The sequence below is a fragment of the Lepidochelys kempii genome, chromosome 1, assembly GCF_965140285.1.
Source record: "Lepidochelys kempii isolate rLepKem1 chromosome 1, rLepKem1.hap1, whole genome shotgun sequence".
Taxonomy (NCBI): Eukaryota; Metazoa; Chordata; order Testudines; family Cheloniidae; genus Lepidochelys; species Lepidochelys kempii.
The window spans coordinates 61,033,431-61,046,155 of NC_136380.1; the positions used below are offsets into that span (position 1 = coordinate 61,033,431).

At 39.2% G+C, this 12,725-nt stretch overlaps 1 protein-coding gene across 5 annotated transcripts in view; it reads right to left on the reverse strand.

Annotated features, from left to right (window-relative positions):
- Positions 1–12,725, reverse strand: part of COG3 (component of oligomeric golgi complex 3) — a 49,690-nt gene that overhangs the window by 14,518 nt on the left and 22,447 nt on the right. For all 5 annotated transcript variants that reach the window (XM_073344705.2, XM_073344695.2, XM_073344687.2 and 2 more), the window contains 3 exons: positions 6,238–6,343; positions 4,089–4,213; positions 1,322–1,411 (listed from right to left, as the gene is read on the reverse strand). In XM_073344705.2, coding sequence (XP_073200806.1) covers positions 1,322–1,411; positions 4,089–4,213; positions 6,238–6,343 — 321 coding nt within the window. The remainder of the gene's footprint in view (positions 1–1,321; positions 1,412–4,088; positions 4,214–6,237; positions 6,344–12,725) is intronic.

The window sequence follows — 12,725 nt, forward strand, 5'->3', positions numbered from 1 at the left end:
GATTAAGTTAACAAAGCAGCAACATGTGTTTGCATTGCAATGGCTGTACTTTGGCATTAAAAAAGAAAACATTTTAAAAGAAAAAACAAATAATGAACAAAACTGATGAAAAGTAAATCAAATTAACATTTTTAATAAAACAAGGCATTTCTAACAATACAGTATGGAAATTTGCTTTTTTTTTTTTTAAATGAATGACTTCATCTGACAGTGCTCTAGTGAGTGTTAAATTAACATGCCCCAGGATGAAGTGCCGTAAACCCCGATACCAGGAAGTGCGGTGCCTGCACAGAAATCACTGCAGGGTCAAGGCCTCAGTCTCTACAACACTTTCTATCAAGGTTGATCTAATAAAGGATATTGACACAATACCAAATAACTGCAGAACTCTGAACAAGCTGCATATGAAAGATAATAATTTACAGAAATTTTAAGGAAACTTTTCCTGTATCACTGGATTCCCCTGAATCTATCAATTAGTTTCATGAATTATGCTTTTAAAATGACACTCGGAAACAAGTAGGTGTATTTCAAATCAATTACAACCAGCTTTGGTAACTGAAACAAAGGGACTTTTTTTTCTTTTTTTTTTTTAAATAAATTCTAAATATTTTTGCCATTTATACAATCCACTAAGTTTGCTCTATTATTATAGCCCACAACATTTTATTTTTGTTTGTAGCAATTTATCTTTCTGGCTTTTATGAATTAGCAACAACACTCCAATGTTTGTGTTCAATAAACTACAGAGAAACATTTACATTAAAATGTATTTTCAATGAAATTTAAGAAAAAGTTTTCACAAATATTTTTATTATATAGAACACCAACTAAATTGACAGTGTTCCATTAAGAAGAAATGATAGATAAGAGCACCTCTTTTGATCGTACAGACCAATATTGGCAAGGAACAGTCTTATCAACTCGCCCAGTACGGAACTTAATACTCACTATAACACATGCAAGTCCAGTAAAAGTATAGGACACAGAGAAATATAAGGTGCAGAGATGATTAGAGGAATCCCACTTTAATCTATTGTTTAGTTGAGTCATATGAGTTACACTAGCCTATAACCTTTATCTCTACGATTTGCAAGTGTAGTTTTTCAGCACAGTTTGTGTATGCATCATTTTCTCTGCTTTACCACATCTTATATCACAGTGGAATGCAAGCAATTCCAACAGATCTTTGGGGACAGAGACAATGTATTGTGATCAGATTTCAACAGAATTCTGGACAACTCTTTAAGGGCCTTCGTTATATATGAAAGAATCTTACCTAATGAACACTACTGCATTCAAAAAGGTAACTTTGCCTGACCTTATTTTTGGAAATTGAATCTGCAGCTCCCAGCAGTGAGTGAATACAGGCAGATAAAGCCTCTTGTGATAATCCTTGGAATACTGCCCTCTGGAGGGAGGAAAAAAAATGTTTGTCAACCTTCTACATAGCTTAAAGAACATACAGGACGGTGGCTCTGATTCTGAAGTCAAAGGTTCCGCATATGATGCATAAAGTTAAGCACATACGTAAGTGTACAGGGTTGGAGCCACATTAGCAGGGAACACTTTTTCCACATTCAGGAAGATGCAATGGAACCCACAAATATAAAAGATTTTCATAACAAGTAAACAGACTGGATATGGTGGGTGCATAATTAAGCAACTAAAATAAGGAATATACTACATATACTACAAATTTTAACAGAGTTTGTAACCAGTTAGTGACATGGTTGCTCTGAATATGGTTTGTGTCCTTATACACCACATGCTTAATAGTCTATTAGTAACCATGGCACCTAAACAGTGTTTTGCCATTGCCAGTGGCCTAGGCTAGAACATGGCGGTCTTCCTGTAACTATTCAGCACACTACTTTTGCAGTGTAGATGTCACCACCGGATTGAGCTGGAAAACCAACTGTGGCTAGTCCTCCTTTCTCACAGCTCTCTTGGGTAGTAGGACATCTCATACTGCATTGCTCCACTCTGCGTGCATACCTCTGTGCACCCTACCCCTGCTTAGGTAATGTAGGACGGTTACTCAGATTTTCCCAGAACACACTGATATAGAGTAAGGTGTGGACACACAAAACCCACTGTTGTGTCATGGGAAAAAAATTGTTTGAACTTGGCTCCACTGTGTTTGCTGTAAACAGTCAAATGAGAGTGTCACAAAAACTGGTTACAAAAACACTTTTGTATGTGTAGCGTAGCAAGGGCTTTAGATACTCAACAATATATGTAAAGCGTCAGATTTTAAAAAGGTCCACTTAAAACTTCAGTTTGAAAACTGAAACTCTTTTCAGTTGTATGCTGATCAATGATCCCTGTTTCTTCACATACACACTCCCTTATAATTGGGCTATGTAAATAATTCCAAACTGCACTCTCTTTCTTTCAAAGAGTGGGCTCCAACCAAAAACAGTAAAAAACACTAAAGAAGTACTTGTCTATTTTTACTGAGATTATCAAAATGTTAATTATTATATTTTTCCATGTTCCATTTAACACCTCCCACACTTTCACAAATTATGCCTCTTAAATAAGGATTTCTTCAAAAGTGATAAAGTAGCCCTTCTGCTGTGTCTCCTATCAACTGAGTAAAAACAAAAATCAACATACAGCAAAAATGCATGTGTTTTGTGGGTTTCTTAGATATTTACCAGCCTTTTTGTAGTTTTGTTAAATGACAATCTAATTATGAAACTTTTCCTTTAAGAGTAAGTTATCGGAATAAGTACTTCTTGCATCTCCATGAACAGGGTGTTTATTGTATCTGTGATTATTAGATGTGCTTTACACAGATTCACACTGTTGTATACTTTCATATACTTTAAGGCAGGGGTTCTCAGAAAAAAAATTTGGTGGCCTCAGAGTGCCACCATCAACTCTTGCTGGTGGCCACTCTCACACTTCTTCCTAAAATACTTAATTAGCTTTAGGAAAAACAAATAAATATGCACATATACACGTCCAAATCATTGTAATTTATTTATTGCTAATTAGTAAATCTGCTGTGTAAAGTGATATTAATAAACGTACAAGTATCACTTTACACAGCAGATTTACTCAGCCCTGCCACACCTGGGGCAAATGAAGTCCTGGATGGGGTGTCGGGGGAGACAACAGGGGGCTGGAGCCTGAAGCCCCACAGCTGAAGCCTGGGCCCTGTCACTGAGCAGCTACAGCCTGGAGCTGTAGCCCGAAGCCCCCGGCCAGAGCTTGGTGCCCCGCCATCCCAGGGCTGAAGCCCAAAGCCTGAGTCCCACTACCCTTGGGAAGGTGGGGAATTCACTGGCTGCCTTCTCCTTCAGCATTTTACCCCAGGTGTCTCTGGAGGGAGGCAGGACCCAGCTGCTGCTGGTGGCCCCAGCAATCAACACCAAGGCAGTGCATCCAGGAGCAACAGGGAGTCAGAGGGGCTGCTCTATTGCGCCCCTCCAATCACAGCCCAGGAGGCTGCGGCCACAAGAAAAGCACCTGGTGGCCGCATTTGAGAAACACTGCTTAAAGTAGTCTTTTATTTTACGTAAATTTGTCCGTTTCTTGCTATTGTACTTTTACAGTTACTAAAAATGTGATGCAAAAGATTTAAAACATTTTCTAAGGTAACTATAAATTATTCCATTTTTAAGGCCAGAAGGGACCATTATGATCATCTAGTCTGATTGAGTGCATATCACAGGCCACAGAATTTCACCCAATAATTTCTACATCAATCCCATAACTTGCGATTGAGATAGAGCATTATTATTTTTTTCTTTTTTTTTAAATCTGTGTGGTGTGGTATGTAACTTTTTAAACATTACCTGTTGAAAAAATCTTAGCAAGATGGCAAATGCAATTTTGGACCTGATTTGGTGCTTCATTTCTAAATTTACATTTGCAAAATCACTTGTCTTTGAACAATCTGCAATTTGCCAATTTGCAATAAGATGAGACCAGCAAAAAAGGCAACAGCTAACAAAAGATAGATATCAATGTTCTCCAGTTATTTTTAGACAAAAATATTTAGAATTTGTCATCCATTCTCTTTTTATCTACTTTAACTTAAAATGATACAGTAAGTTACAAGAAGAGGTCCATACATCTATACATCTGTACAGTTTAGAGAGACACACTAGAGTCCTTCTGACAGTGGGATACCACATTCCATGTAGATCTGCCGGTGAAATCATAGTCTGCGGTCTGGGATTAAGGGATTCTGCGGTACCTATTTAAAGGTAGAAAACACACATTAAAAAGTTATCACTCTTCTTCAATCTGAAAACAATACATAGTGAATGTTATTTAATGCTGACCTCCATAGGAATGTTACACATTACAAAATTACTTTGTTTTCAACCTCCTCAGAGGGAAGAAACCTGACTTCCAGTATATACATGCACAGATTATGCGGGCAGCTATGTAGGGTTTGAATTCATCTTGAAAATGCACTGAGTGATCTTGAATTGGTGAATATACTCTGAAACATGTATTTAAGAAGAGGGCATACATGGTTATCAAAAAGAAAACACTAGCCTGCCCTCCTAAATAAAAAAAATTGCTAAAAGACATTTGAAAATAACTTTGCTACCACACTCATTCTTCAGGCCATCGGGTCCAGTCAGTGACCCATATCTGAGACTGCGTATCTTCCTTCACCCAATGACAACCATCTACTCCTTCACCCCTGGCCAATTTTATATGTACTACTGACTATCCAAAGGAGATCTAGTTCCTCCTTTGTTAAATGTATTACTTCTATAGGCATTTCTCTGGAAGTTACTGTAGCATCCTAGCTGCTAAAAGGATGTGATGCATAACTACTGAAGAGAGTTATGGGGAAGAAAAGACAGGGGGGAAAACGTAGGAGGGCCCACAGGGCTTTAACAGGAACCCAGAGGTCACCCAGAGGGAGGAGAGAAAAGGAATAATATTAAGTTTACTTTGCTATTCTTTCCTTGCTGTACAGTAGATGACCTGAGCAGATTTAATACAGCTGAAATATAGAATTTAAAATCCATGTTAATATGGCAACATTGTTCTCTGTCCTAACAGCTGACAATGATTTTGTCATGGTGATTATTAGAAGTCACAACCCTGTTACAAGGGCACCCTTCATGACAAAGAAGGTGCAAAAACAACTGTGCACATTCAGATTGGGTTTTCTTAACAACTGGTGGCATGGAACTCCACAGAACTCATCTTTCCCCCAGATTTTGGGGCAACAACTAGTTAACCTCAGTGACAACCACTTTAAAAAATAAAAACTAAAAGGAAGTCTCAGAACCAGTCATGGAACAAAAGCCTGCAATGTCCTGATGTGGGGATAGTCTAACAATCTCTTCCATTTGTGGAGGTCCTACCATTTGTTCAAGGCTAGAATTGTGTGTTCTAGCTGGTTCTAGTCTGGGTCTTTGGTGTGTCAGCCTGGTATGTCCACAGTAGGAAACCATGATAAATCCATGGAATAGTGAAGACAACTGCCAGAGCTAGAAAGATACAACTGGGAAGCAGAATATTAATAAGTTGTAGTAAGATGGAAGGAAAAAAAGTCATCCAGGGATTCCAGGCACATTTAAAGGCATGTAAGCAGTATTCATGTGGCATTCTGGTGTTAACAAAACCAAATTTTATGGAATTAATTACCTTTATAAATGTATAAAAACATGGATCCCAAAATGAGGTTATAAAATTCATAGACTAAAGAACGAATTATTGCAATAACTAGACTACAAGTTATTGAAATCGGTTAAGAAAAACACTGAAAGGATGCAATCACTGTCTGATTCTATGTTTTAAACAGGAAAACATTCTTGAACTACAACTTCCAGAGCGCTCATGTAACACACATGCCAGAATCACAAAAAACCCATTCTTCTCCTGTGATCTCAGCTCTTTATTATACTTCATATGAAAAGATGCTATGCCCCTTGACAACAGGAGTAAGTATTTTGCAGAATGAATGCGTCTGTAGTACAGACATGCCACAATCACCATCACGGGATTAAGGCAGGTAATAAACACACTGAAAATCCAGTTCCTGAGGTGTTCTGGGAAGACAATTTTAAAAAGTTTAAATTAAAATTCTTCAGTCAAAGTTCCTTTTATGCAAGCTCTTCCCAAAATTCTCCAAATACTTTAAAATAATATTTTATTAAAGTAAATATAATTCTCATTATTTGCTTAGATTAATGCCCACTATGTCTATTTTACTACTTCATTTGATATTATAAAATATATTCCCAAACATACCAGATTTTATTAGGTTGCAGGACTCTGGATCTTCTAGCCGCACATCTGAAAATGAAGCATCAGAAGGCAACTTCTTCTGTTCATCTTTTAAACTTTCTGCAATTTGCTGCAGGGGAAGATATGTCATGCAACTATTACGTTAAACAGACTTATTTTTTAAGAAGAATCTGTAACTTATGTTTACAATATAGAAAAAAGTTAACGTGCCCAGCCTACTTGGATTTTCATGGCAAAACCAGATAACTGAACAAATGTTGCTGCTGCTAAATGAAGCTGGTCAGGAATTTTTTCGAGAAAACTTTTTTTTTTTTTTTGGGGGGGGGGGGGATATGGATGGTCAGAAAATGCCAATTCATCAAAACCTAAACTGTTTGTGGGAAAGGGTTGATTCTGAATTTTCCATTGAGAAAAAATTTTGAAAATTCAGAGAGGTGCTCAGCAAATGAACTTAACACTATATTATATGAGGACTGCAAGATATTCATTTTTTCTGCTGCTATTTGCTGTGCTAGTTCAGTTGCAACCTTAAGACAGATCAAGATTGTCTAAAGGTGTCATTCTGACACTTTCCAAATGAAAAAGTTCTTTTGCAAGTCTAAATGATTTTTCATTTAAAAATCCAAGTTAACATAGTAAAAAAAAAGTTTAAAAAAATTTTTAAAGGTCAAAACCTAGCTGAAGTATTTGGACTGATCCAATCAAAAAAAAATCAGATTTTGGGTTGGGTGAAAATTTGAGACTGACTTTTTGTCTTGATTCAGTATAAGAAAAATTTTCAAAATCTCAAAAATTCTACCATGATGGGAAAACTACTTCCCACCCAGCACTTCTGTTCATACAGGAACAGAGAAAAGTTTAGTATTGAGATCAGATTCAGAAGCTTTACACTGAATGGTTCTACTCAAAAAAAGTGAATAATAAAACATCACAATGGGAGTCCAAAGTTTATCGGTCTCAATTCCTGTATGAAAAGGTACTCATAAAAATCTTGTTACTTATAAGCTGCCTGCCAGAACTACAAACTAAACCTGGACTCAGTGAAGCTGGATTTGTTTCTTCTCACTCCACCACCAGTAATCAAGGTTCTGTAGGTCAGTTTAGGCCCTCTGTTACACCTGGGCAGCTCTACAACCTTCTAATATTGGCTCAGTGACCCCTGTGTAATCTTATTGCCTTTAATTGGTTTGCACAAGTGTAAACAATTGAATCTCAAGTAAACAACTCTGCTGATGAGCCAGAAGGAACAGACATTGGGCTCACTTTGTTAGCTGTGTTACCTTTGTTATGGCTAACAGAAGTAAAAGGCAAAGATATGTCCCTAAAGTGAATATAATTACATACAAACACATAACAGATCTATCCAGTAAAGAGGTGCCATTTTGACAGTCACTCGCCACATTTTAAGTCATTTTTCCTTGATCTAAAAAAACAGCATCTCCAGAGTGTAAAAAATATTCAAAGAAATACCAAAAAGACAGTAGTGAATGTAAAGTGATATATGTTTTAATATGAGGGTGGTTTCATTAAGCAAAGTTGCTATAAATGTTACTGTTGGGCCAAAATACATAAATATATTCATGTACTGCAAAAGAAATATTCTTTATATTTTTAAAATGTGAAAAGCAACATAACATGGAGAGTGAAAAATCTATTCATAAATGTGTTGGGCAAATAGAGCAACTCTGACTTAACATTATATTATATGAAGATTGTGAGATATTTATTTTTTCCACTGCTGTTTAGTGTGCTGGGTTCAGACAGGACCTTAAAATAGAAGTTAACATTTACATTTAACAGACTGCAAGCTCTGAGGTGTGGAGAATCTATTTGTTTACATTGTCTGGAAGGTACAGAATCATAGAAATATAACACTGAAAGGGACCCCGAGAAGTCATCTAGTCCATCCCGCGGCAGAGACAGAGCCTATTATACCTAGACTTTCCCTGACAGGCTTGTCTAAGCTGTTCTTAAAAACCTCCACTGACAGTGATTCTACAACCTCCCTTTGTAACCTGTTCCAGTGCTTAACTAGCCTTATAGTTAGAAAGCTTTTCCTAATATCTAACCTAAATCTCCTTCACTGCAGATTAAGCCCATCACTTCTTGTCCTACCTTCAGTGGACATGGAGAACTCTATTGATCACAGTCCTCTCTATAGCAGCCTAACATATTTGAAGACTGATCGGGTACTCCTTAGTCCAGGGGTCTGCAACCTTTCAGAAGCAGTGTGCCGAGTCTTCATTTATTCACTTTAATTTACGGTTTCACGTGCCAGTAATACGTTTTAACATTTTTTAGAAGGTCTCTCTCTATAAGTCTATATATTATATAACTAAACTATTGTCGTATGTAAAGTAAACAAGGTTTTCAAAATGTTTAAGAAGCTTCATTTAAAATTAAATTAAAATGCTGATCTTACACCACCAGCCCGCTGCTGGCCTGGAGTTCCGTTCACCTAGGCCGGCAGCAGGCTGAGCAGGGCCTGTGGCCAGGACCCCAGCTGGCAAGGGGCCGGCAGTCAGAACCCCAGACTGGCAGCGGGCTGAGCAGGGCCGGTGGCCAGGACCCCAGACCAGCAGTGGGCTGAGCAGGTACCTACCTTCTCCCTGGTTCTAGCCCATTCTCTTCCTCTCTCTCTGCACTGAGCTGAGCACAGGGCTGGGGGTGAAGGAGCAGGCTGGGGGTTGGGGTGTAGGGTCTGGCCAGGAGCTAGAATGAGGGAGGGGACTCAGGGTTTGGGCAGGAGGTTTGGGTGTGGAGTGCTTACCTGGGCAGCTCCCATTTGGTGCGAAGGGTGCAGGTGAGAATGTGGGGGGGGCCCCCCGCTGGAGCTCCTGTTTGGTGCTCGGGGTGGGAACGTGGGGGTTGCAGGAGTCAGGGCAGGGAGTGTGGGGGGGCTGGGTATGTGTGGGGGATGCTGGAGTCGGGGCTGGGGTTGTGGGCGGGGGACAGGGGTCCAGGCAGAGGGCTGGGAGTGTGGGCTAGGGTCGAGGAGGTGCTCCCAGCCCCCTGCCCAGAGTGGCTCACAGCAGGGAGCTGGAGGGGATATGCCCTGATTCCATCCCCGTTCCCTAAGGCCCCATCCCCACCTGTTTTCCGTCCCCTCCGCCGAGCAGCAGAGCAGCAAGCTCTGCTTCTCCCCCTCCCTTGCAAGGGCCATCAGCTGACTGGCAGCAGGGAGGAAGAGGAGGAGGGGCAGGAACCCAGCACACTGGGAGAAGAGGCGAGGGAGAGCGGAGCTTGCCTGCCCTGCAGCAGTAGCCGGCAGGACCAAGCTTCTTCATCCTGCTCCCGCGGGGGGCGGGGCAGAGAAGAGCGGGCTGGGGCGGGCAGGATTTTTAATGGCACGCTGCTGCCTGCCAGAGTCCTGGCCACTGGCCCCCCCTCAGCCCACTGCCGGCCTGGGATCGGCAGCAGGCTGAGCGGGGCCGGTGCCTGGGACCCGGCAGGCAGCAGCATGCCATTAAAAATCGACTTGCGTGCCTTTGGCACGCATGCCATAGGTTGCCGACCCCTGCCTTAGTCTTTTCTTCTCAAGACTGAGCATCCCGAGTTTTTTAACCTTTCCTCATAGGTCAGGCTTTCTAAAACTTTTATCATTTTTGTTACTCTACTCTTGACTTCCATTTTGTCTGCATCTTTCTTAAAGTGTACCACACAAAACTGGACATGATACTCCAGCTGAGGCCTCACCAGTGCTGAGTAGAGCAGAACAAATATCTCCAGGTCTTACATATGACACTCTTTTTAATACACTCCAGAATGATATTTGCCTTTTCTTGTAACAGCATCACATTGTTGGCTCAATCAATTTGTGATCCATCATAACACACACTGACCCCCAATCCTTTTATGCAGTACTACTACATGCATCCGATGAAGTGGGTTTTAGCCCACGAAAGCTTATGCTCAAATAAATTTGTTAATCTCTAAGGTGCCACAAGTACCCCTGTTCTTTTAACTACCTAACAATTACTCCTCACCTTGTATTTGGATATTTGAATTTTCCTTTTTAAATGCAGAACTTTGCACTTGTCTGTACTGAATATTACCGCATTCATTTCAGACCAAGTCTCTCATTTACCAATTTTGAATTCTCATCTTGCCCTCCAAAGTGCTGCAAGCCCTCTCAGCTTGGTGTCATGTGCAAACTTTATATGCATACTTTCCATCCCATTAGTTAAGTCATTCATGAAAATGTTGACTAGTACTGGAAATGGGACAGACTCCAGTGGGCCCCATTAGTCATACCCTCCCACTGTGATAGTGAACCATTAATAACTACTGAGTATGTTTTTTCAAACCATTGTGCATGCATTTTATAGTAATTTCATCTAGACCACATGTCCCTAGTTTGCTTATGAGAATCTCATATGGACTGTGTCCTTACTGCTTCCTTATAACCCTATTAGCCTGCTTATAAATTAATTGTTTGATGATTTGTTCCAGTATCTTTCCAAATATCTAAGCTAAGCTGACTGGTCTATAATTTCCCAGGTTCTCTTTGTTTCTCTTTTTAAAGATAAGTACTATACTTCCCCTTCTCAAGACCTCCGGGACCACACTGTCCTCCATGAGTTCTCAAAAATAATCCCTAATGGTTCCAAGATTGCTTCATCTAGGGTGAACTTCATGAAGTCCTGCCAACATGAATACAACTAACTTATCTAAATATTCTTTAGCCTGTTCTTTTCCTGTTTTGGCTTGTGTTTCTTCACCCCTTCTGTTAAAAATTGTGTTAAGCGGAACTCTGGTACTGCAGAAAAATATATCATTAATGATGCAATGTCAACTAAAAATGGAGGTTTTTATTTAAATCTTCAGATTTGTATGTGGAAAAAGGACAGAAGTAAGGATAGCAAAACTTGATTTTTGTTTAGCACTTTTTAACTAAATACATTTTTAAGGTGTTTTGTTTATCAAGATTTTAACTGAACGCTTCCTAGTATACCAATATTCACCTATTACAGAGATATGGACAACTGGCCCACTTAGGAACAGCTGTTCGAATTTGACCCATGGAACCTGATTCAACATTTCAATAGATTCCATGCAGATCACAGTTTATGGGATGGGTTTGTTCTGCTTTAGTTAAGTTTGGGCACTGCTTTCTGTTTAAAGGTGGACAATTCTCAGTACTCTAAAATAACATGCTGATTTGGATTGTTTATTCCTATAAATGTTATCATTGGGTGGCATCAGAGAATTATCTTTAGCTCATTCTTCACAAGAATTCAGCAAAATATTTTCCAGACTCTGCTTAGCACTTTGAAGTCCTGTTACAGTGCTGCACTTTAGCACTTCAAACTATTTGTCAGATTGGCAGCAGCCATTTGAAAATGGAAAGAGGATGTTTGAGCAAAGAGCTTAAAACATGCTCTTACACTGCATTTTAAGCGTTACATTTGAATAATTCATTTACTCAGACTTAATCATTGCTCTCCAAATATTCAAAGTTTGAGGTTTAAAAGTGATTGGCAGCAATGATCAGAATCACAATGACAACCCCAGGACATGTAAGAAGTGGAAACTTTATACTATCAGTGGAATTAAGTGTAAACCTCTGCTTCTCTATAAATGATCAGCCACAGAACCTTAATTAGCATATTATCCGTAAGACTGACCTTGGCTACACTAGAAAGTTGTACTGTTTTTGTTATACTGCTATAGTTAGAGTGGTAGAAATACCTTCCCTGCTAAGCATGAGGGCAGTTATATCGGTATAAAGGTATTTTATACCAGTATAGCTATCCATGTATCGGAAGAGGAAGAACTTTACTGGTTTAAAAGTCACTTTATTCCTGCATACCTTTATAACTGCATCCACTAGGGCAGTTATAAATAATTTCAATGTTAAAAAAAAAAGATTTCTAACTGAAATTGTTATATCGGTAAAACTTGAGTGTAGATAGGCTTGAATGGATGGGACACATTTAACAGCTGTTTAAAAGACATTATTATACTATATGGGAAAGCATAATGATACAAGTAGAAGGCTAATATGTTCACAAATATGAATATCATAACTACATTTATACAATCCTGGGCATTTTGTGCTTACTACTTGTGCTTGAACAATAGTATTATAAGAAGTTTTATACTGGTGAGAAAACATTCATGATTATAGGAACACGGATAGGGCATTGAACAGGACACTTCTTATAAAGCTTTGCCAGTTGCAAGGACAGAGTTGTAAAAAAAATTATATAGTTTTACTAAATGTATTTCTCCTGTCCAAGGCAAGCATTTGTACAACTTAAACCTATAGTAACATGTGCCAACCAAGTGATCATAAAAAACTGCCTCTTTGAGGATGTTTCAGTAGCAGTAAGTCTGACAATGCCATCTGTGCTGTTAGGGTCAGTTGGAAAATAAAATGGACTACAAGTTACAATCTTACAAATACAATGGCCAAGTAAGGCAACGTTCCAGTCAAATCCTTTAACATTCTGAGCTCTCATTGCCAAATTAGCATCAGCAATCATTGT